At 35.7% G+C, this 25,876-nt stretch overlaps 2 protein-coding genes across 2 annotated transcripts in view; one reads left to right on the top strand and one right to left on the bottom strand.

Annotated features, from left to right (window-relative positions):
- The window catches only part of Opn3 (opsin 3), a 42,656-nt gene extending 33,154 nt beyond the window's left edge, over positions 1-9,502 (top strand). Inside the window, exons 3-4 of the mRNA XM_046432528.2 lie at positions 5,722-5,973; positions 7,151-9,502. Coding sequence (XP_046288484.1) covers positions 5,722-5,973; positions 7,151-7,414 — 516 coding nt within the window. The 3' untranslated portion in view covers positions 7,415-9,502. The remainder of the gene's footprint in view (positions 1-5,721; positions 5,974-7,150) is intronic.
- Positions 9,503-10,007: 505 nt separating this feature from the next.
- Positions 10,008-25,876, bottom strand: part of Kmo (kynurenine 3-monooxygenase) — a 49,875-nt gene continuing 34,006 nt past the window's right edge. The window contains 10 exon segments of the mRNA XM_046432530.2: positions 10,008-10,247; positions 10,249-10,353; positions 11,364-11,423; positions 11,514-11,615; positions 13,641-13,723; positions 16,607-16,664; positions 18,772-18,919; positions 20,923-21,044; positions 21,834-21,905; positions 25,090-25,255. Of these exon segments, the coding sequence (XP_046288486.1) occupies positions 10,179-10,247; positions 10,249-10,353; positions 11,364-11,423; positions 11,514-11,615; positions 13,641-13,723; positions 16,607-16,664; positions 18,772-18,919; positions 20,923-21,044; positions 21,834-21,905; positions 25,090-25,255 (985 nt within the window). The 3' untranslated portion in view covers positions 10,008-10,178.

Genomic DNA, 25,876 nt, shown 5'->3' with positions numbered 1-25,876 from the left:
TACATGATTGGTAGTTGCCCAGAGTTGTAGGAACTCTAGGAGACTTTCCATTTGGCAGAATTTTGCACTCTGAGTCACTCCATGAAAAGATAAATGAGGAATAACACTTACTTTCTGCACATCAAAAGAAGGACAGAAAGGGATTCTGGACAGACAAACTCAACAACAACACAGCCCTACATTGTGGAACATTCTTAGAATTTAGAAAGTCTAAAAAGAGAATTTCATGCTTCTCGTGATTCCCCTCCCCCCCAAAGATCACCATGAAACACTACTCAGAATGACACTGGAAATCCCATGAGAGCCATAAAGGACCAGAGCTGAGCACAAATAGATTACATGTTGGGAGGCAGCAGAGGCACTTTTGAACTAACCCAACAGTCTAGGCATGATCCATGTCCCAGTCTCCAACTTCAGCCATAGATGGTTTCCTTAACTACTGCTTCTTCCTACTCCATCTGCTCTTTTCTTTTATTAGAACACTCTAGTCTCTTGCTCACTCTTTCAAACATCTCTAACTTTTACCTTTTGTTTTAAACCAAACCTAGTTCCAGGCATCACTGTAAATCCTAACTAATTACCCTCAAGTCCTACATTTTTACTGTTTACACCCGTTTCATTGGGGAAAAAAAATCCCTGGGCCAATCCAATTGTTTTCTCCAAGGCTATAATCAAAACGTAGAGAGTTTCTGGATGAAAAAAAAATTACTCAGATGTCCTCTGAGGCCTGTCTTTGTATCCCTATAGGTGCACTCTCTCACACCATGGCTATAAAAAAAATCACCAATTTTCATTTTAATTTTTTACCGATTATCCCTCCTCATTAAATTATTGTGCTTGTTATTTGTTAGAAGATTAAAGCCAATTAGCAAGGACTTTTCAACTCCCTGCCTTCCTTTATCAAAACCTCTATGTTAACACTATTTCTTAAGTGCCTCTCTTCAGTTGTTGAGTGACAGGGGAAGTCTCCCAGGACAAAGCTAATTCTAAATTCTGATTGTCCCCCAGTCCCTCCCATTACATTCTCTTTCCTAGGGAACTTTCTCAAGCGTAATAATTTTACTTTTTAACTTTTCAATCTCTCCACTCTTCTTGTATCTTTCTCTTTAGCATATAGCTATGCTAACTTAAAATAAAAGCAAGATTTACTCTCAGCTTCCTCTCCCTATTGCTTTATTTCTCTCTTTTCACTGCTAACTCAAAGAACTACTGGTGACTTTTGGTACCATATTGTCACTCAATAAATGTTTATTTAACCTCTATTTATTGAGCATCTAAAATATGCTTCTCCTGGCTTGTGCCCTCCAAAATTCAGATGTCAAAGACTTAATCCTCTGTGAAGTGGGACCTTTGGAAAATAAGGAGGGTTAGATCAAGTCATGAGAGTGAGGCTTATAAGAAGAGATAACAAAAAGCCTGTTCTTTCTCCCACTCTCCTTCTGGGTGAGCATATAGTAAGACCGCCACTTGCAAGTCAAGAGAAGATACCTCAGAATGAAACCTGCCTTGCCAGCACCTTAATCCTGGATTTCCTACCCTCCAGAACTGTGAGAAATAAATTTCTATTGTAGCTCAAGGAGTTAGTAGCTGAGTAAATTCATACAGTATTTATTCCTCAACTCTTTGAAAATGTGTACCTCCTTCCTCTACCACACTCTCTAAAATAGCCCTCGTTTAAGGTTACTGATTATCTCCTAAATATTAAATCCAATGGGCACATTTCTTTTTTTTTAAGAGAGAGAGATAGAGAGAGAAAGAGAGAATTTTAATATTTATTTTTTAGTTTTTTCGGCGGACACAACATCTTTGTATGTGGTGCTGGGATCGAACCCTGGCCGCACGCATGCCAGGCGAGCGCGCTACCGCTTGAGCCACATCCCCAGCCCCTGGGCACATTTCTTATTCATATTGTTTTCTGGCATCTGTGGTATATGAAACTGTTGATGATGTCTACTTACTTATGACTTTCTCCCCTTATTGATTCAAGGACCCTTTTCTCTGCTACCTTCATTCCTGACTCTCCAGCCCCATCTTCTTATGGCTCCTTTAAGAGCTTCTCTTTCTTGTTTCTCCCCAGCATTCTCTGCTTAGTTCTCATGTTGCTACACAATGGCTTTCGGTGAATTCATGTACTGCCAAGATTTTTTTCTAAGAAAGGTTTGATGACTTCAAAACTTTTATCTCTAATCTAAATCTTTCTTTTGATTTCTGTTCAATCCTCACATTCAATTGAACACCTTCATTGCGATAGTCCACAGGCTTGTCAAATTCAACATATACAGAGATTAACCTGCCATCTTTTCTACCAAATCCCCTACCCTCCGTTCTCTTTCTCATTGAATGATCAACATTCCTAGCTACCTAACCCCAAAATTAGGGAGTTCTCTTGACTATCTGTCATTTATCTCCTCCCCTAATCCCAACTAGTGATCAATTCTTATCTATTCTACTTAAATATTTTCCCATATATCCAATTTTTGCCTCTCTCACTGCCACAGACTCAATTCAAAAGAATCTTAGTTCTCTTTCCTTTATTCTTGCTTTCCTCTAACTCATATTCTGCCCACTTCCAACAGAGTACTTATTCTTAAATATTACCTGGGGGTTCCACTGCTTTCATGATTGAAAATGAAGCCTTTGAGTAGGGCTAGCAGGTCTTGTGTGGCATCTCCTATCTACTGGTTCATCCTTATTTCTTGACACTCCTCTCCTTGCCACCTCCAGCTAACTGCAACATTTCTTGTTCCCAGAACCTGACACATGGTGTTTTTTTCTCTGCCTTAGCACATTTCCTTTCTTTCTTTCTCTCTCTCTCTCTCTCTCTCTCTGACTCTCTCCCTCCCTCCCTCCCTCCTTCCCTCTCTCCCTCTTGGCCATCACTCCTCCTTACTTGGCCAGTTTCTCCTCTCCCCAGAGGGCTCAGATCAGGGTTTCTTGCTCTAAGTCACTCTCAGGACTGGTTATCCAGCCTGGTGCATCTCATAATCCTCCTTGCTTCCCTCCTTCATATTGAACCAAGTGTTTGTACACCAGCCACCTTAACCCAATAGTGAGATTCTCAAGAGCAGAGGCCAAATCTCTAAAGCTGAAACTGTACCTGCCTGTAACAAGTGATCAATCACTATTGTTGGAATGAATTATGGAGGGCATAGAAAGGGAAAGACAGGAGAAATGGTAAAAATGTAAAGAAATTTGATTTTAGATTGTTATATTTCTTCAACATAGAACACAGTGCATACATGTAATTTTCCGCTATTCTTCTGTTCAGAGAGAGGTGACTCATAACAGTAGTGGTGACATAGCTATTCATTGAGACTAAGGGCTTGTATGAGGTTTTTGAAGATCTTCAGGTGTATGGGTCAATAGGCACAAGGCATCAGCCATTCATCTTAGGAAGAAGACACTGTCAGAGGAAATTCTGGGGAACTTTTCTTAAGTGGTTTATTTTTTAGGACAAATTTGTACATTTGCTTTTGCTTCATCCACAGTGATTTTGAAAAATACATACAAATGGTTGAATAAAGAAGGTGATACCTAAAGTAGAGCTCTCAATTTGAAAAAAATGTTGAATGAGCTGAGTCAAGGAATAATGAGAGTGATGAAATAAAAAAGTCAAAAAGATTGAAAATAATTATGGGAATTTCACAAATACAAACCTCATTGGTCAGGACATTCTCCTTATACTAAAGAGGGTCTGGGGAAATACAGACCAACATTTGCTTAAATTAACTTCTCTTCCATGCATATAATTCCAAAATAATAAATGAGCACTCTGACTTTATAAATGGTGAGAGACTAACTTGCCCAGAAAAATAGTAAAAATAAAACTGTTAGGACCTAGATAGTGGGGGCTTCGAGGAAAGATAATTAGACATGATTATATACTAGCTAATTGAAACTCTGAAGAGTCAAAAATAATGATTATAAATATTTTATAGAAACAAAAGTGCATATAAGTATGTTAGTTTCTATAATATTTCAAATGTAAATAAATAATCTCAAAAGCATCTGCACAATTTGGATCCACATACATGTGATGAAACTGGAATTTTCATAGATGGTTTTAAACTTCTTTTCATCTTTATTCCTACAGAATGTAATTGACTTGTTCAATATCACACTGGGAGCAAAATCAGATTATCTGATTCTAATATAAAGCTCCTACAAGAACCCCACAATATTTCTATAAACTGGAGGAAGCATGTCTTCCCCCAAAAGAGTGGCATTATGAAAAATAGAAAAATATCCTATCACATTCAATAAAATAGTTTCTTTTAAGATAGGATGGTATAATAGAATTCTATTATAAGTAATCAAACATTTTATTTTTTGTGTGTTTCCTTCTATTCTTTGTTAATCTGAATATGATGGTATAATAGAATTCTATTATAAGCAATCAAACATTTTAATTTTTTGTGTTTCCCTCTATTCTTTGTTAATCTGAATATGTGACTTTAATGTGAATATAGCTTCTTAAATAAAATTTAGATGACATCAGTAATTTAAGGATATCATTTCAAATATGTGCTTTAATACTATAAGCACATCTTAATAATTTCTTTCTATAATTTTTTCTAGCCTTTATGATAATATTAGAATTAGAGGATTCACTTAAGAGTTTGTTGAAATATAATAAAGTTCCCAGTTTAAAACTATCACTATGAAGTATTGATAGTATGCCAGATACTTTTCTTTTAAAATCAATGTATAAAGTATTTATATTTTTTTAAGAGAGAGTGAGAGAGAGAGAGAGAGAATTTTTTTAATATTTATTTTTTAGTTATCAGCAGACACAACATCTTTGTTTGTATGTGGTGCTGAGGATTGAACCCGGGCCGCACACATGCCAGGCGAGCGCACTACCGCTTGAGCCACATCCCCAGCCCCAGTATTTATAGTTTTGTAGCAAAATTAGTATAACTTCTTACAGTGACCACTTAAGAATAGATTTTTGGAATGCAGAAATATTCTTTTAATCTCCTTAATAACACATTTCTCATAACAATAAGAGAAGTTCTACAGAATGTTACTCAAGAAACTCAAAGAACTTTCTAACTATACATCACTATTACTCAATACTTTTAATGAGGACAAGCTAGTAGATGTGCTGATTTTAGAGGAATGAGGCACCCTGAGTTTTATCAAATGCCATTCTCTGCAAACAAGCTTCTGATGAAATCAACCATAAAGAAAATCCTCACCAAATCCTATTTATTAGTTTATAGTTATTAGCAGTGAATTGAAAGGCACAGTAGTTTCCAGCAAGAATTCATTGGGGATTAAGTTCTCATCAAGACCAGCTGTGGGTTTAACTGTGCAGAACTCCTGACATGACATGAGTTTGTTGCCTGATTTGAGAATTTGCCAATTAATGCTCTAAATGGAAAATATTCTTAATCATGGAGAAATTGTTTCCATTTTATCATGACTCTTTCATGCTGTCTTTTGAAGGTCTAGGCAGAATAATTTATTTCATTCTCACTGAACAAATTAGAAAAGTATTAAAAACCATGAAAGAATCTAAGATACTATTGAAGAGACTGAGATCCAGAGAGATGAAGGCTTTGCCCAGCTGCAAGGCTTGGATCACAAGTCAGCCTCCCAGGATCCCATTTAGTTCTCCCCACAAAGGCAGGGCCAGTAATGCTAGTTGCATATTTTATTAAAAGCAGCAAAAGAAGATGATTCATTTCTCAACCCTTTTCTTTCTCCTTTCTGTAGCTTCGCTGTGTTGAAGATCTTCAGACAATTCAGGTGATCAAGATTTTAAGATATGAAAAGAAATTGGCCAAAATGTGCTTCGTGATGGTATTTACCTTCCTGATCTGCTGGATGCCTTATATTGTGGTCTGTTTCTTAGTGGCTAATGGTTATGGACAACGGGTCACTCCAACAGTATCTATTGTTTCTAATCTCTTTGCTAAATCCAGCACTGTATACAATCCAGTTATTTATATCTTCATGATCAGAAAGGTAAGCTTTGTAATTGATTTTACCATGTGGGAGGGGTTGGAAAAATATAATACTTTTATAGAGGTAATTCAGAACAGCTTCAATGATAAAAAATCCAAATCAAGGATTTTATAGAAAAGTAAAGGGTTCAGGAAGAAATGTTGAATATTGCCAAAGAAAGTAATAAATTCTAGTCTTAGTCCTTACTTTATTTACGTGTTACAAAATGAGGGACCACGACCTCAATAGTCAAATTATAAATGCATTCACTAACAATTACTTGTTGTACCCTTTCTTTCAACCAAGGCACTAGAGATGAGTGCTTCTTAAACTTTCTTATGTATGTACCACATCTGAAAATATTGTAAAAAATGCATCTTCTGATTCAGTATGTCTCTGTGCCCAATATTCTGCATTTCTAACAAGCTCCCAAATGATCCTGATGTTGTTTCTGTTTCCTGGGAACTTGCTTTAAACAGAAAGTCTAAATGATACAACAAACAAGAATGAATAAGACAATGGTTCTTGCCCATAGTGTTTTATATGAAAAAACATTTTTTTTGAAACAGATACTGTGAGTGACCCTACTGATTAGTAATTTTTATTTTTTAAAAATTCTCCACCTAATTAACCCATTGTTCTAAATGTGCAACACATAAAAACTTAAACTATAAGTGTACCACATATGGTAAGTTTGAAATAATATTTGAATGTTTATTATGTTTGCAGGATTGAAAACTTAGGATTTAATAGGTTAAAGGAATATTCGTGAGTCACTTAGGCTATGAATTCTACCAGGAAGGGCTCTTTCTTTGCTATTTATATTATTTGTAGATTATAGTACAGTAGTCCGTGATGACTGAATGTTTGTGGACTGGATTCATGTTCAAAATCCCTTAAATAAACAGACATATTATTCACAGAAGGTGTAAACATTGAACCAATAAGGATTATAAGGTATTAAATAGTCCTATGTGGTCTAGTTAACAAGAATTTTAATAAATAAAAGACATAGAACTCCAGGATGACGTAGGTAGATCTGAGGCTTACCCTGCATCCGCTAACAAACAACAACAACAAAACAGCCCAAATTAAGCTCAGCTAATTTTCTTGAATGTTAACTTAGATTAAAGGCCAAGTTTTTACTTGGCCCTTATTTATTAAATCAACTTTCTTTTTTTTTTTTCCCTCTATCCAGTTTCGAAGATCCCTTTTGCAGCTCCTATGTTCCCGACTGCTGAGGTGCCAGCAGCCCGCTAAAGACCTACCAGCAGTTGGAAATGAAATGCAGATCAGACCCATTGTGATATCACAGAAAGATGGGGAAAGGCCAAAGAAGAAAGTGACTTTTAATTCTTCTTCCATTGTTTTTATCATCACCAGTGACGAATCTCTATCAGTTGATGACAGTAATAGAACCAGTGGGTCCAAAGCTGATGTAATCCAAGTTCGTCCTTTATAGAAATGAAAGATGGAGCCTTAGATGGGACAGCACATTTGGACTTATAAGGATTGTTCTGGAATTCCTATTCTATGTAATATCAACAGAATTTCTGTGACACAGCAGGAAATCTGAGTTGCCCATATGTTCTCTGTCCTCAACAAGCAAGACACATTCTTTTAATTCAATGGGTGCTTTACATAATGAAAAAACATTTATGGCACAAGATGGGCATCTGGCACCATCATCTTCTAATGTGTTGAGAATTTTCATTTCAAATGTATTTTTAAATGACTATATTTGCCAAAGCACACTGTAAAAGTAAATTTTGTCTCATACATATGTATGAAATAGCTAGACCTTCTTGAATTCTCTGTAGTGTTGGGTCCTATTCAGTCATGTTATATGACCAAATTAAATTATCAAGGGAATAATTCTAGGATGAAAATCAATCTGAAACAAACAAAAAACTGCGGTTACACATGTAGTATGATAAAGAAAAGCTTCATACTAACATGTTGCTGAGTAAGTGCCAGAAGACACAATTAGGAAGCATCACAGTAAAGAGAATAAGATGACTTCAAGGTAATCATGGTGTGTGGTTAATTATGCACTAGTAGGAAACACACAGGTGGAGATGATGTTGATGGCAGAGCAGTATCTCCATCTATTTCATTTCAAGTGTGAGCACGGCAGGATTATCATTTTATTTTAATACTTTCCCACAATTTTGGCAAGAAAAGGAGTTCTAAGTAAGAAAACAACTTACATTTGTAGAGGGATGAAAATAAGTGTTTAAGTGTATTCATAAAATGTATTATTCAATATTCATTGCCCATCAATCACTCCACTGAATAACTGATGGTCAATGTTAGTGAAGGGGCCATTTTTCCATGGGTCATTGTTTAGACATGTAGGATACCAGAATATGCTACCCTTGGGTAGCATATGTCCATTTTGCATAAGCATTACTTTGACCTGAAGACAGTTGAGAAGAAGTGATATAAGGAAAGCTCTCTGGAGCCAGGTGTGGTGGTACATGCCTGTAATTCCAGTGGCTTCAGAAGCTGAGGCAGAAGGATTGCAAGTTTAAATCCAGCCTCAGCACTTTAGTGAGGCCCTAAGCAACTTAGTCTCAAAATGAAAAGGGCAAAAATAAAAGGGATGTGATTCAGTGGTTAGGCACCCCTGGATAAATCCCTGGTACAAAAAGAAAGAAAAGGAAAGGAAAGAAGAGAAAAGCTCTCTGGCTTCCACCTATATTTGCTTAAACCTGGGACATACATTTAAAAAGGTATTCTCCTCTCTTCTACCAGGAAGGACAAGGCCCATCACAGAGACAACTTAGACACTTACCAGCCTGTAGACAGCACCAGAAGAATTTCTATAACTCCCCTTTGCTAATCTCTAAACAAGTTACTGCCCCTAGAGACTCAGTCTTTTTCTTTTGTCTTGTCACTTCTCTAGCAGTTTGCTGTTTGTTGAAGATGCCATATAAGCCAGGGAGTTCTAAGCCAGCTCTTTTGAGATGTACTCATTCTTTGGGCATCTCCCTTGTATATATGAAATATATGTTAATAAAATTCTGTTTGTGTTTGTTCTTCTCTTGTTAATCTGTCTTTTGTTGTAGGGGCCCCAGCCAATGGATCTAACATAGGTAAAAGGAAAAAGTATTACTTTCTTCCCCTACACACTAAACATGGATTATTAGTGTATCAAGAACTTGAGAATGTCTTTGACAATAGAGAAAATAAATACTGAATCATTTTATTTTACTGCCTATTTTTTTTTATTTCCTAGATGACTCTCCTTCTAGTGTTACATCTTTATAATTAATTGTATTTGAAGAACTTCTAAATGGCTCAGTTGGCCTATTGAAGAAAGAATAACCAAAGAAAATATTTCACTAAATGCGTTTTAAAAAAATCAAGTTCAATGCTGGTTCTGTTGTAGTATATGGTTCAAGAACAAGTTACTAAACTGTTTCTAAGGGTCTGAAATTGAATAAAATATGGCTTCATATTTCTATAAAAGCTGTCTCCCCTTGTTTACTTTCTACTCTCTTATATAAGCGTTTGTTTTATGAATAAAATCTTTTCTTATCCTTCACTTATTATTGCATTAATGGCCTTTTTTTTAATCTTCAGAAGGGCATACATAGCATTGAAAACCAGGAAATGAAATAGATTCATTCAGTAACTCTTTGGAACTCCACTGAATCATTTATACTTCATTTATACTTCCGGTTTTATCAAGTGAATCTGAGCCTTGCAATTAGAAAAGGTCCATCCAGATGATGAAAAGCTCAGTTAACATGTTAGGCAAAACTGTGATTTTTTTTTTTTTTTTTTTTTAGTCTCAAGTGTTGTCAATCTTATTGTGAGTCCTACTATGTCCTTTAAAGAACACACACACACACACACACACACAATGAGTGCCTTCCCAGAGGCCTCCAGAGCCTTATTTTTTGAGAAGTGAAAGAGATCTTTGTCATTGAATTTTAAAATGTAGAATGACCCAATCTGAGCGTGTAAAACATGATGGAGAAGCTACATGTTGCAACTTTAAAAAAGTAATGTTTCCCCTATTCCTGAGCAATTGCAACTAACACAGAGAGATTCAACATTAAGTTTAATTATATGCTAACAACTATCTTTCAATAGTGAATTAAATATGACAACACAACGGAGATATATTTTTTGTTACTTAATTTTGATCACAAAGAAATCCAACATTTGCTACCTTTGGACCTTTACATTACTGGTTAATGAAATAGGGATTTGTTCTAGTGACTCCATAGAGTTTGCAGGTAAACCTGCTCCATATTCTGGAAGTAAGTGATTCCTGTTTCAGGGTCTTCTCAGGTAGTCCAGAGGGCTCAGTGACATGTAGTTCAGGAGTAGGTAGGTACTACCAATGGCTATCAGCGACCCAAAGATAAAGAGTCCTTTGTTTATCACCTGTAAGGACAGCAAGAACTCTTATTTCATTTATCTAGAAATTAAAATCATGAAATAGACTTTATTCACACCCCACAAGAGTACAGTTTCCTTTTTGTTCTTTAACCCGAAGAATCAATTAAATTGTATGACCTGATTTCTCTCTCTGCACTTATTGTCCTGCATTCTAACAGTCTGCTGCTATTTCTTTCTCCCTTTCATATTTCTATCTCTTTGAGGTCAGAGATCCTATTTTATTTATCTTTGTACTGCTAAATCTTGATGCCTTCCAATCCATTCTCCCTACAGCGAAGTGATCTTTCTAAAATCCAAATCTTTGGTCCCTCGGATTCTCTCAGGCTTACCTCTCCAGCTTCCCCAGTGGCCATGTAGCCATTCTCACACCTATGTACTGCCTTCCAGCTCTACATAAATACTTGCTATTCCCAATTCTGTGTTCATCATGTGTCTTCAGGCTTCTCTTCTCTGGTCCAGTTGTGTCCTCCTGCTAGTCTCATCACCATGCCCAGTTCCATATCTATGTATTCAATAAACTATGAACTTTTATAATTTCACCCATGCAAAACAGATCATCAGGAATTTGAATTCCATTTAATGGTATCTCTGGGTGAATTGCCCAAAACTAACGTATCATAGCATTGCAATGGAATTTGATAGTGTTTTATAAGTGCTTCAGTTCTGTCCAACTGTACAAATTAAACCCATAAGAATATTGCAGGATGAAAAAGTCAAGAGTACATCACATCACATCACTAAAATAAAGGAAAAAGCCAAGAAATATTGGTCTCAGTTTCTTTTTCAAATTTCTTCCCTTCAAAATCTCTCTCATAATTTCTCTTTGTAATGTTGTTCAGTTGGCACTCTGCCTTCTGAGTACTCAGGACAGTTTTTGTTTGGAAAGCAAACAGTTGGTACTTGTCCTATCATTTCTGTATTTTCTTGAAATAAAGATAAACATAATCTGTCAACACATCAGGCTTTTTTTTTTCAATAGTGTAATTTATTCCCACCTTTTTTTGCCAATGCCAACGCCGTACTGCCTCATGGTATCTTATCCTGGAGAAAGTGACCTGTAGAGAAGTTTTAAAAGTATTCTTGTGGATTCTTCAATGGCTGAACAGAGGTTTAAAATGAGGGGAAGTCTTAAATCCAGACCTTACCATGGTATAGAGCGGGATAAAGGTAGATGGCATAATTGCATGGAGAAACCTCTCTATGTTCTTTTGAAAAATGAACCACCTGGAATTGACATGTGCTCGCATCTGCAATAATAAAAGTCTTTTTTAAAAACACCTTGAACAAAATGTCTTTCCTTACTACATTTATTATTCTTCATTCCAACTTAGCACAAGGCTGGACACAAGGTAGTCAAATAAATTCCCATTTTCATAGTGGTCATTCCCAAACTCTTTTTAAGAAATTTCAGTAGTACAAGACATTATCTTGAAAATGTACAGTGATCACACAAAACCTATTAGGAAAGTCTAGTTTGGTCAGGGGTCAGTATAGGAACTCTATTTCAGCAAAGGGCTTGGGTAATCAGACCTATGGGTAATCTGTGAACTCAGAGATTAATCAATTTCGGTTGTTTCTTGGTTGATTTGTAATATTGCTTATGGCAACAAGTGATTGTTTAAAGTTATGTCTGTCTCGATCTATTATTCCTTATACAGGACAAATACTGTGTTGTCAAAGCCATCTGTTTTTTAAAGACTCAGGCAAGATACATCAATGAAGTATTTGAGTATCTCCTAGAACTTCCTTCACCATATATGAAATTGGGCTCAAGGTAAAGTACTTTTATTTCTTTATGTCTTCAGAAGAGGTGGAAAACAGTAATACTCTTCCTTCAATTTGTCTTGTAAAATTTTCTTTTCATTATTTGAAAACTGTAATCACAATCACTTGTCATAAGCTTTTCATGTTGATAGGGAACAGAGAGATGTGAGGAGTGGGAATGTGAGGTTATGGGACTAATTCTATAAAATGGGCCCACTGTACTGACCTCCATATGCTTTCACTTTTAAAAAACAATTTACCTGCAGCTACGAGTAGCCCAAATCCTTAAGATATGTTACATTCATTAGCAAACTACCTGAGAAAGGCAGACTGCAGGAGAAATTCAGGCCCCCAAGAGCCAACAAAAACACAAGTTACCCTGAAGGGGGTATTTTTGTGACCATTAACAGACCAGATTCCAGAACTCAGAGTTATAAGGATAATTCTCCCTATCTATAAAATCTATACGAACAAGTTTCAATTAGAACCAGTCAGCCTGGGCCAAAGTGACCCAAAGTTGACATGGCAGTAGGGACTTGAAAGTCTGATGTCATCCTGCTGTCAGTCAAAAGTCACAAGGTGGACTTGAGTACAACTCCCTGGAAATTTCTCTGGAACCCCAATAAAGCTGGAGGGCAGGAGAGGCATACCACCCCTCTTCTCTCTAAGAGGACCTACTTTCTCCCTTGAGAATGTCCCCTTTCCTATTCCTTTTAATAAATTCACGCCTGTTACTCTGAGTGACATGTCTCAAATCTTTCTGATCCAATTGTAAGAACCAGGGTTTGATGAGGGGGCCCTTCATGCTGCTTTAGTTTCCCATAAAGCACTAGCCCTGTAACAATGCAATTGGTTTAAAATGGAATTAATGTGTATTTTTTCAAAGCACTATTTTTTCTAACCAGGAATTTTTTTAGTATTTTTTCTAACCAGGAATTTATTTAGTATTATTATACATTTTATTCAGTACACAGGCTTTAAAGTATATGCAGTACTACTCTAAATATACAGTTCATAATATTAAGGTTGGAAAGCTCAGCTAACATTTATTAGATTCTGTAATTAGTACATCTCCACATTATATTTTCATTAAAGTAGCCTATTACTAACTCTACTGTCTAATATCTGAGAATGAACTATTAGATATTTTGTCATTTGTTACCTCCTAAATGTCCCTGAAGTGCAGATGGAAATGATGTTTTGTGGGTCATTGTTGCTAGTAACATATTTATGTCTAAGGAATACTGTGTGTGTTCTTTTTTTAATATTTATTTTTTAGTTTTCAGAAGACACACATCTTTGTTTGTATGTGGTGCTGAGGATCAAACCCGGGACGCAAGCATGCCAGGCGAGCACGCTACCACTTGAGCCACATCCCCAGCCCACTGTGTGTTCTTGTCTGTACCTGTCTTTAGACATGATGCATGATATTGGGCTGGAACACAAAAAAATAAAATTATTGCTAATCTTATCAGTGAATCATTTTACAGAATGGAGCCAAAACTTACCTCTATGTAATTGTACATAGATAGGTCTGAAATTGCATGGTCATCTGGAATTCTAAACCTTGAGAATTCAGGAAGGCACATACCTGGAAACCAAGTTAAATAATATTCAAAACAGTCTATAAAAACATGCTAGACTCTATCTAGGTCAAATTAAATAGTATATTCACTACCCACATTTTTTCTAACCTTTTAAAACTATGGATAACTATTCTGTATGATCAATAATCTATGGTTATTGAGAAATGTCTACAGATTATTTCCTGTTGAGATTAAATAAGATTTACAATAAAGATAATACATATTATAATTCTGTATTGGTAAAGTCACTATTTTTTTTATTTCACAAATGGAAAACAGCCCATGTAAGTGGCTCTCAGCACTGCTTAGAACCTGCCACTCTCTTCTTGGTGTTTGTTTGGCTCTTGTGCACACTTGTCTCACTGTACCTTATTATCTTAAATACCATCTCCCTCATTTTTCGGTGAGTTCTTAGAAGGCAGGCTCCATGTTTTTATATATAAAATCTTAACCTGGTATACAAGAAATATTGAAATATTTGAAAGGTGAATGACTGAGATTACATTCACATAGCTGAACGACTCTAGTTGTTAGAGATGCCACTTCCAAAGTCAGGAAATCTGGGCTCAAGTCCCAATTCACCATTTCCTAACGACATGTTTTTGGGAAAGTTACTTAACTTTAATTTCACTGTTGTAAAATGGAGATAAGACTAGTACTGATGTTCCATGTATTCTGTGAGGATCAAACAAGGGAATGCTTTAAAAAAAACAAGAATAAATATATATATATATATATATATATATATATATATATATATGTGTGTGTGTGTGTGTGTGTGTGTGTGTGTGTGTGTGTGTGTTAAATGTTCAATAATGTTAATTAGGATTATTACTCTTGATTACTATTGTTTTATCTTTGTTCTCTAGTATCCAAAACCAGTAATGACGGTATGTTCTGATACATGAATTCTTCATCCACCTTCATTATTGCATGCAAAACAAGGGCTAAGAAGGAATGAAGCCAAATACCTCTAGTTCCTGAGCATCTGGGTGTGCTGACTGGGAAAGAAAGATGGAAATGGAGGAGGAGGAGGAAGAAGAGAAGGAGAAGGTTTCCCTAACATCCTATAATTCCTTTAGGCCCATGCAGCAGTGTCTGATGACTTCCTGTAACACTGTAACAAACAATTTACTATGAACTTACTTTATACCATGATTTCTCTCTTTTTTTTCTTTTTAATGCTTTACATAGATTCTTTTATTTATTCTTCACAACTCCTTCATATTATTATTCCTACTTTACAGATGAAAAATAATGAAGGTTTTAGAAAGATAAAGTGACTTGCTCAAGATCACACAGCTAAGACTGTGAGTTACTATTCAAATCTAGGTATAAACTTCAAGATTGGTTTTCTAGTCTACCTCTTATCCGAAACAGGTTTAAATTCAGAGGTACCTTTTGAGAACAGGTGATGCTGGGAAGCAGGGAAAGTTTGTACAGTTCCTGGGCTATTGTTTCCAATTCCTTTTATGTATACATTTAATTTCATAATTTTGCATAAAAAGTTACAACTTCAATATTTGTAAAATTGACTGAATCAATTTCTAATTAATCAAAAGACAAATGTAGCTCAGTGGTAGAGCACTTGCCTAGTATGTGTAAGGCACTGGGTTCAAATCTCAGTACCGCATATAAATAAATAAACAAGTAAAATAAAAGTCCATTGACAACTTGAAAAAAAAAAGACAAATGGAAGTATCAGCTGCAACATTCCTTTCTTTTTGTTTGGACCTTGATTTTTACAACTATAAAAGAATTGAGACCTGAGGAAAATCTGGAGATTTCCTGGTGAAATTCGCTTTTTTTTTTGGGGGGGGGGGGTGGGTTGTACTGGGGACTTGCTGTGTTAATTAGGACCTTGCTGAGTTGCTGAGGCTGGCTTTGAACTCGGAATCTTCCTGCCTTCGCCTCCTGAGCCACTGGGATTACAGGCATGCACTATGGCACCGGCTACAGAAAGAAATGATACAACAGTAACAAAAATCTATGCCTGTAGTCCTAACCTACTCTTGGTCTTGGCATGGCCTGGTGTAATTATGTCACATAGTATCATATAAAACCAACCCACTAGAGCTGCCAATGTCCCAGGGAGAGTGCCTAGTATCAGGAAAAGCATTCGAGATGACTGATTTGCTGCAAACTTTTATAGGGAAAAAAGCAAGAAAGCACTGAAGTGTTTCTGAGGCTGCTCTGTAAGGGATGCAGGCAGGGGATTTTACTTAGGTTGAAAAGGAAGAGAAAGGAACACGTCTCCATCTAGTTTTGGTATTCTGAATTTTTATCTTTGCACAGATGGCTGCAATGAGCTTGGTACTGTTTGGGTTGTTAAGTGTCCCTCAAAGGTCCACATAGTAAAGCCTTGCACCCAAGGAGGCCACTATTGGAAAGTGGTTGAACCTTTAAGAAGTGGGACTAGTGGGGAATCTTTGTGACATTAGGTACATGCTCATCAAAGGGATCGATCGTGGGGACTCCAGTCTCTTCTTTTATTGTCCTCCAGCCATGAAGAAAGCAGTTTTTGCTCTGCCGTGGGCTCCTGCCATGATATACTGCCTGACCAAAGGCCCAAAGCAACAGAGCCAATTGCTTGTGAACTGAAACCTCCAAAATTATGAGCCAAAATAAAGCTTTTCTCTTTATAAGTTGATTATCTCAGGTATTTTTTATAGTAATGGAAAACTGACTAAGATAGACTTCCATGAACAAATGGAGGTGGGTGTCCATTGTCTGAGATGGGCAACAATAATGGCAGAGATTGCTAACTAAAAAGTTTATAATCCTGAATGAGGAACACACATCATGGATTTGTGATCACTGAGGATCAAAAGTAGGCTTACAATTAGTCAGTAGGGCTAATCCATGACCATTTGAGAAATTTTACTTACTAATATCATTATTGAATTTATCCATTAGCTCATCAAATACCAAGCAGTCTTCAAATCCCTGAAACAAGAAAAACAATGAGAAAAAATAAATGAAACGATAAATTAAAAATTACAAACTGCTCAATTTCAAACAGAATGTGCATCAGTGAGTATAATGTTTAAGCTGTTTATCTTCAGCCAATACATAGCACTTCAGTTGTTACCTGGCACTGATGATAAAAGACCATCAACTGCATGTTTGATGGTGCTGCCTTTGCTCAATTCATATTTATATGGTTATAGTGATAGAGAGTAGGACCAAATATTTAAATTATACTACTATAATGTCAATGGGTTCCAGTTCTCCTTTGAAAAGAACAAACAACCATATTATTCTACCATGAAGTTTAGAATTTAATATTTAAACCATTCAGTTCTTTAAGATTTACATTTAGAACAATTTAATGATAGGATAAAATTAATTTAGTTCCTATACCTCAAGATTAAAGTAAATTTCCTAAATCAAAATTGATAAAGTGCTATGCTAATTTTAGTGAGGAAAAAGAAAAATCAAAAACTGTTTCCTGTTTTCCAGGAATTCAAGCTATAAGGTTTTTGTTGTTGTTGTTTGTTTGTTTTTTGGTGTGTGGTACTAGAGTTTGGACCCTGGGTGCTGTACCACTGAGTTACATCCCAGCCCTTTTTATTTTTTATTGTGAGGCAGGGTCTTCCTCAGTTGTTCAGGCTGGACTTGAACTCAAACAGGAAGATTCTCCTGCCTCAGCATCTACAGGTTTGCACCATTATGCCTGGCTCAAATTAAACTATAATTTTAGAGAAGATATAAAAAATTTTAAAAATATACTTAACATCCATTATAGAGATCACATCTAAAGTAAGTAAATTTATTTGTCAAATAAATTACAGTTCAGAATACAGGATTTTAATGGCATAGGAATTTAGAAATGAAAGATAGCATAGGAGATTCACATAACAGTTTTAATTTCTCATTTCAACTAATGCATTTACTCTCCACAAAATTCTGAGGTAGATACTATTAAAATACCAGTTTTATAAATTAGAAAGTAAAGATAAAGTAAGTTGTACAAGAATACACTGTGAAATAACCTTGGAGGTAAGATTTGAACACAGACTTTCTAATACCTGAACACTTAATCCATTATGGTACAGTTGATGCCTTCTTAAGTTTCAATAATACAAAATGTTTACCACTGCTCTGTGGAAAATGCAGTGGATTAGATTCAAAGGCTCTTTTTTTAAAAAAATAAATTAATGAATGCTTTTTATCCTCCCCCAAAAAAAGCTCTTTTCAAAATTTAGAATATATTCTAATCACTAAAACAAAACATGACTAATGATTAATAAACTACTAGCATGCATGTGTGTGTAAATACATACTTACACATATACAGAAAATTAATTAGAATTTTGTAAATAGTGTTCAGTATTTAAGAACTATTTTTTTTCTGAAATTTCTTTCTGGCCAGATTATTAAAATTTCCACGATGGCAGTTGTATTCAACATTGAATCCATTTCAGAGTTTTAGTTAGCCCTGTCAATCATGTTTCCCTTTCCCTTTCCTTTAGAAAGAAAAAGTAGAGAAGAAACAGATAATTTAGAATATTTTTTCCTGTTTTTGAGGCTAATATCATATACTTGTGCATAGTCTCTAGGCAAACTTTATTTTAAAAATTAAGACTTGAGGGCTGGGGTTGTAGTTCAGTGGTAGAGCGCTTGCCTAGCATGTGTGAGGCACAGGGTTCAATTCTCAGCACCACATATAAATAAATAAAAATAAAGTTTTATCAACAACTAAAAAAATTAAAATTTAATTAAAAAAAAGGAAACTACAATTACTGAGAACCAAGTTTCCAAATGTTGAGCTATGGATATATTTTTCAACTGAACAGAATACTATGCTATGCTTTATAATTCTTTTTCTACATTGGATTACTGGATCAAATAATCCAAATCCTGACTAGTGTTGGCAATTCATCTAGTTAAGCAATTGGTATAATTGTTTAATTGACTGTGTTCTTGGTTATCACATGGGGATAATCTTAGACTTGTCTTTTATTTAAGACAATTAGGTTGAGACTAACCTGGAAATATTTCTAGAACCTACCTAGGGGAAAAACAAAACAAAACAAAACAAAAAACTCACCGCATTCATTCCTTGCCCAAAAAATGGGACTATGGCATGAGCCGCATCTCCCATCAGCACACAATGTGATTTAAAGTGAAAGGAAGAGCACTTTACAGATATCATGGGCTGGGCAGGCAACAAAAAGAAATCTTCCACCAGGGCTTGCCTTCGGAAGAAAGTAAGCAGAATAAAAAGACTTTAAACTTAGTATTAAATTCTGCTGGATTCTTTCAAAGTTGTTGGCTTTTTTTAAATACAAGATTTTACTGAAAAACACACAAGAATGTCAAGAAGAAAACAGGACAGGGAAAAGTGAAGTTTCTACCAGTCTTAAAATTCCATTGTTCTAATTAACTTCTTGATTTGCCATAATATTAATCATATCCCAAAAGAACAAGCTTGACCACATTTGAACAATTTGAAATATTTCTGTGTCATATGTGATGTCATGAAGACAATATCATGCACATAGGTCATGGAATTTTTAAATGCATTGGTATATTTTTTAGCATTCTATGGAAATATTGAACAAATGCTACTATGCATTTGATTAGTCTACAGCAAACCAAAATTAAAATTAATATGAATCCTATGTATTTGGAAATGAACAATAGCAACCAAAATAGTATTTAGGGGGACTGGAATATGTTAATCAAAGGGCACACAATTTCAGAAGGAAAAATTCAAGAAATTTATTGTGCAACATGATGACCGAGACATAAAACAAACAAAAACACCCTCTAGCATTTATAATGCATCTATAGGGGCTTTGTGAAAGTTATAAATAGAGAAACAGTACATACCCTCAAGTATCTTAAATCTGACTGGAGAGGCAAGAAACAGCCATGGAAAATTTTTAAAAGTAATAAGGGCTAAATGTGATGTGCAGACACATTCCATGTTTGAGAAAGAGAGATCAATACAGACTGATTTTTGTCTACAGGAAAAGTAGGTAAACTAGCAATTTTTAAGGGCCAACAGTGAACTATACCTTCCTCCTTGTTTATTGGATTTTCTTAACTACCCTAAAAAGTAGGAATTATGATTTTAAAGGTGAAACTCAAGAAAATAAGGGGCAGAAGTAATATTAAAATCCTGCTCAATTATAGCCTGAATGTTTATGTTTCCGTAAAATTCATATGTTGAAATTCCAATCCTCAATGTAATGATGTTTGGCCTTTGAGAGGTGATTAGATCATGAGAGCAGAGCCCCCATGAGATGTGACTAATGCCCTCATAAGAGACTCTAGAGAGACCCCCTCGTTCCTTCTACCGTGTGTGTTCACAGGGAGAAACTGCCTTCTATGAACTAGGAAGCAGGACCTCATCAGACACTGAAACTGTTGGCACCTTATTCTTGGACATTCCAGGCCTCCAGAACTCTGAGAAATAGATTTCTATCATTTATAAGCCACCTAGTCTATGGGATTTTTATTATAGCAGTCTGAACAGAGTAACATATATTCTTCTGGCAGCATTGGGTTGCCTTCATAAGGATATCATTAGTGCACAAACAGAGCTGGTTTCCAGGAGGAAAAGTCAATGGGAGGACGGGCCCTTCTGAGAGTACACAACCTGGTCCAAAGGAAGGGTAATGACATACATAGGTTAGAGTAGCAGCAGATCTAAAGCCAGAAAGCTAATACAATCAGCTGTCAATTGTGCATAACTTAATGTCTACAGGTCCTGTGCTAAATGATTTGTAAGCATGATCTCATTGACTCCTCATAGTAATGCTTCGGGTTAGGTACTATTATTTATCAGCATTTTACCATGAGGGACCCAAGACAGGAAAACTGGTATAACCAGTAAGTGTTGGATCTGAGACTGAGGTTGTTAGATGTATCTATTCTGTGTCTCCTAGTAGAAGGAAACACAGCCAAGTCCAAGGAGCCCAAGGAACCTGAGGAGCCTGCACAGATACATGACAGCCCTAGGACACTGGTGGCTTGTCTTTCCAGGAGAAACTGGACATGGCATGAACTTTTTCAGAATTCCTGCTCACAGCAGAACATTCACTTAGACTTTTGCTCTATGTAGACTTCTGTCCAGGTTACTTCATAATCTGTCATGCTTAATGAAAACAAATAAGTTGCATAACCTTTATTTGACTTTGGAATAATTCAAACCAATAAAGCAAAAGGCATAATTGTGCATTTTGAAACTTACTCTCCAATTAGAGGGATGGAGTCCGGAAAGTACTTCTGGAAGAAATCCAGCACATCCGTCCTGGTTAGAAGTTTTTCAAACTCTTCAAAAGGCATGAATAAAGTGCACGTGAAAGATTTGTTCTGTGAGAAGAAGAGGAACAGAGTGAGAAAGGAAAGTAGATTCCTAAATCGCAGGGCTTCTTTTAAGGACCAAGGAGCTCTGGTAAGGAATGTCCAAGCAGATAGAAAAGGCATTATCACTTTGTCCCCATCTTGAGAAGAAAGCTCTGCTAAGTCCCAGGGGTGCACCTGGGCTTCCTTGCTTATTTATTAGTAGAAGTTCTACCATCTAAACTTTCCATGTTCACTAAGCAAACACTACACTCCTTAGATTACTAATAGATTGGTTGATTTTATTTCTTTTCTTTTTCATGTTTTTAAGATAGTATCAAAGGCACTGGACCACAGGATAAACAGCAACAGGAGGAAAAAGAGCAACCGGAGAACAGATGATGAGATCTATATAGGAAAAAAGCCTCAGGGTCTAATGAAAGAAAACCCAAGCTCTTTTTGGATAATGTATATTCCAAAGTCTTACAGACCTTAAAGGCTGGAGGTTCTTCATAATATGTAACCTAAATCTCTTTCACCTTACTGGGGGAGGCATTTCCTTCCAGACTGTTTTTGATGGAGATGACACATAAACAGCCATTATTCATTAAACTAAGTTAAACCTCCTTTCCAAAGTAAATAATTGGACTTCCTTCCCAGGTTTTTCCTTAATAACCTAAAACTTTCAGATATAATCACTAAATTGATTAAACAATGAAGAGATCAATTAGATATTCACATACTAGGTACAAAAGTAAGTAACAAAAAACATTCATCATAGATGCAAAATGAGAATTGGTAAGAAGTTCTATATACTACCATGTTAGGAAGTGCAATCATCATGAAGGTATTTCTAGGCCAAATATGCAGATAATTCGGTTCCATGGCATACTGCACAAATAAAAAGCATATATATGTTTGATTAGTGCTCAGATATAGCCCATCTATAAAACTGACTCTGCTTTATATTGTTTTCAGGGTAATTTCAATCAATATAATATACATTGTGATACACACATCTGCTGCTACACAAAATAGAAGTTGGTTAGAAAATACTTTACATTCCGTCTTTATAAGCTCCACCTTAGGTAGGTTTTTGATACCAGGTATAATTCAAGATTGAAAACATGCTATAGTATGTTTTCTCGCTTTCTCTTTTTCCATATACATGCATACATATATGCATATATATTTACACACATATATTTATGTAAAAAACATATAATACAAATAAACAAAATATATGAGGGTAGATATATAGGTGTGAGTGTATATATATATATATATGTGTGTGTATATATACATAATAATTTAGACCTTATTTTGGTACTTTTTTATACTGTACAGGAAAATTTTTAAGCTTAAATTTCACAAGGTTAACAAAATTTTGTTTCCCACAACACAAATAGTAGGAAGGAGTCTTATCTCTTTAGTGGAATAAATACTAAAAGAACAGTGTAATTGAAACAGAGAGCTCCCGAACTTCCTCAACAAAAGTTGAGGAAGAATAAATATCTTCCTCATGCTGAGGTCAGATGCCAAGGAAATTAAAACTGATACATTCTCTGGCTAAGCATAGCCTCGCAAAATCTACATATGTGTCACCTGACTTTTATTTGTATAAACTTTAACCATTTATGTGGGACTGGTGGAGAAACAATCAAGCTGCTTCTCCCAGTTTGATCTAAGTGCATAAAATTTACTTTTCCTTTTTCCATCCTGTGCTTATTTCTTACTCAGGCAGATGGCTGGATTAGGTCAGCTAGGGTCCAGGCAGGCTAGGTGTCCACCCTGGCATTTTCACACTTATTAGGTTTTTTGTGTCTTAAGAGAAGAGTCTGTGCCTGCCAGGCAGGGAAGTACTTGGGGGCTGGTGTGGTTAAAAGAAGGAATTTGTATAAAGGGGGAAAACATAGATTAGGTAAGAAGTAAAGGACAGTGGCTTTGTGTACAACCAGACAGAGGGGGCATAAATGAGTCTAGCATTTTAGGAGGGTCCTAAGGAGGCCAGCCTGCAAGAAGGAAACATCCTTCCCTTCCCTTCCTGCTATCTTTTGTATCTGTGACCATGTTGCCATTAAAACTCCAAAAGCTAAGGAGTGAGGAAAATTAACAACTGAAACCAATTTTGTTTGTCATTCACTGCAACAGTAATTAGAATAGTTTGGAATATAATATATATTTTCTGTCTTCCTCAGAAAATGGTTTCTATGTCATTGAGATAGAGAGAGAGTAGGATGCCAAGAACATACTTATATTCACACATACTCCATGATCCTAGAAAATAATAATCCTTTAAATATTCAGCCTCTATATTACCAAATCATGCTCTCAGTAGATATCCTTAGGAATAGCAATCCCCAGGTCAGACTCAGCAAAATCCCATTAGTCCACTCACCATAAGTACCTCCAAACATAAAAGGACAAGGCAAAATAGTTTGTTATCGATACAAAAACAACTTTTAAGATGAACCTCCAGGACTGGAGGTATAGCTTAGTGCTACAGTACTTGCCTAATGTGTGGGGAGCTCTGGGTTCCATCTCCAGCACTACAAAACACACACACACACACACACACACACACACACAGGAACCCAAAGACCTTTTTTTTTTTTTTTAACCAACCTCTCATTCCCACTCTAGTCACCAGAGATAAGAGTTCAAATGTCTGTTGTATACACATTAGGTAAAAGAAAGAAAAGGGTAGGGGAGAGGAAAAGTGAGAAAGTTTCATGGGTTTGGGGGTTTCATGTAAAAATGTTCCCATGTCTGAGTCATATTGCCATGTCAAAGCACTTTCTAAATGGCTAAGTAGTCCTAGCTACCTGGGAGGCTGAGGTAGGAGGATCAAGAACAGCCTGGGACACACAGCAAGATCCCATCTCAAAAATAAATGCAAACAAACAACAGAAAAAGCACTCTTTCATAAAAGAGTGTGTTTGAAAAAAAAAAAGAATGCATAATCTTTACTATTAATTATCTACAGTTAGAAAATAAATGGCTGTCTTAAATCTACTTTGGTAGGAACTATTCTACTTAAGTCTAGGACAATTTTTCAACAGAATTCTGTTACCCTGAAAAATCCAGAATAGGACCCACCTGAAAACCATAATCACTGAAAAATTAATGAATATATTTTTGACCAGGAGTAAGAAATAAAAAAGGCAATAAAACGTTGAAAAACGGATTTGACTGACCTATACAGTTGGCTGGTATGCAACACCACTGTCCCAAACTGACTAGCTGTCCCAAACTGACTAGCTAGGATAGATTAAGTCAGCACCTTTAAAATGACTATTTTGTAGGCAAATCAAGCATTTACTGTCACCTACTTAGAAGTCAAAATTCTTATTGCTTTTGTTAATATTTTAATTATCCTTAACAGGTTCCTATTGTTATTTGGTAATGACAAAACAAATAAAATTTAAATTTTTATTATATATTTAAAATATTAGAATGTTTTAAATTTTTTAAATTTAATTTTATACTTTAAAGATATATTTCATTTCACATGTAAAATATTAAAATATTTTAAAATAAAATTTTTATTTTTTAAAATAAAATGTATGAAAACAAATTTTATGTAAAAATTTGCATACACTTATTTGCCTCTGGTGACACTTATTGTTTAACAGAAATACTAGGGAATGAGAAAACACAATGAAAATCTCTTTGCAACAGTTTATTTGATTTATTATTTAACATTTAATTAAATCATGGTTATAAATATCTTGGATTGTCAGTGTACTGTAGAATTGGGTCCCAATCTGTTTTCTTTTCCCAAGAGAACATAGACAAATGACATTATCATAATAATACAAATCTGATGTGTGTTTCCAGTAGAGTGGTTAAAACTATACTCTTTTCTTTCTCACTCAAGAAAGCATATCAAAAGATTGAGTGAGAGTGATATAATGATGTTATTAAAGCGATACCTGTACATCTGATTTGCTATCAATTACAAAGTTCTTGTGGTAGACCTCAAACTGCTCAAGACGTGTCACTAAGAGCCACTACACTAGAATACTCTCCTTCGCTCCTAGGGAGAGGGATGTGGAAAGGGAAAGGGACTTACATCCCCATTCTTTGGTGGAATAGTCAACTCCATGTACCCATGAGGAATGTATTGCTGACTGTAATCAAAGCAGGGTTTCTTCATGAGGTAATTTCTAACCGTTGAGTACGCTCCATCACATCCTACAATGAGGTCATAAGTGATGTCTTTGGGGACTTTGTCAGATCTGAAAAACAGAATGAATCATCACCATTCCCTCCCCCCGCCCACCACCACAAAAATAATCTGGTGAAAATGATGATGTACTTCTCTTAAGGTATGAAAAGTAGTAGATCAATGGGTAAATCAAAAAATTCACTTTCATGTGCCTAATGTAGAGCTTTGAGTTAGTAGATATAAAATTAAAGTGAAAACACTTATCCCAGTAATGGTTTTGCTTATGAGAATGAGAATAATAGACAAACGTACTAATTATTGAAGACCTGTTAGCCCATGAAAGTGTGACAAGGAGTTGGTTTCTCTGCATGAAGGAAGAGAATCTTGAGAAAAGGGTAAGGTGTTCCAAGTGCATGAATGAACAGTACTTTTATACATTCCAGATGTATAAATGAATGTATGAACAACTGCATGGATGTGATCAGGATTTTCTAGGATTAACAAGTTTGGCTTGAGGAAAGGGTATCAGAAGATAAGCTTAACACTAGAATACAGTTGTCCCTCTTTATTCCTCAGTGTTGGTTCCAGGATACCAAAATTTGCTGATTTCCTTATGTAAAATAGGGTGGGATTTACATATGACCAATGCACATCCTCCCATCTTCTTTAGTTCATCTCTGGATTACTTATA

Source organism: Marmota monax, unplaced genomic scaffold (genome assembly GCF_021218885.2).
Source record: "Marmota monax isolate L192 unplaced genomic scaffold, Marmota_monax_Labrador192_F-V1.1 WCK01_AAM20220418_F8-fsc00090, whole genome shotgun sequence".
NCBI classification, from domain to species: Eukaryota; Metazoa; Chordata; class Mammalia; order Rodentia; family Sciuridae; genus Marmota; species Marmota monax.
The sequence above is the reverse complement of the archived record's forward strand: the minus strand, read 5'-3'. Positions and strand labels throughout refer to the sequence as shown.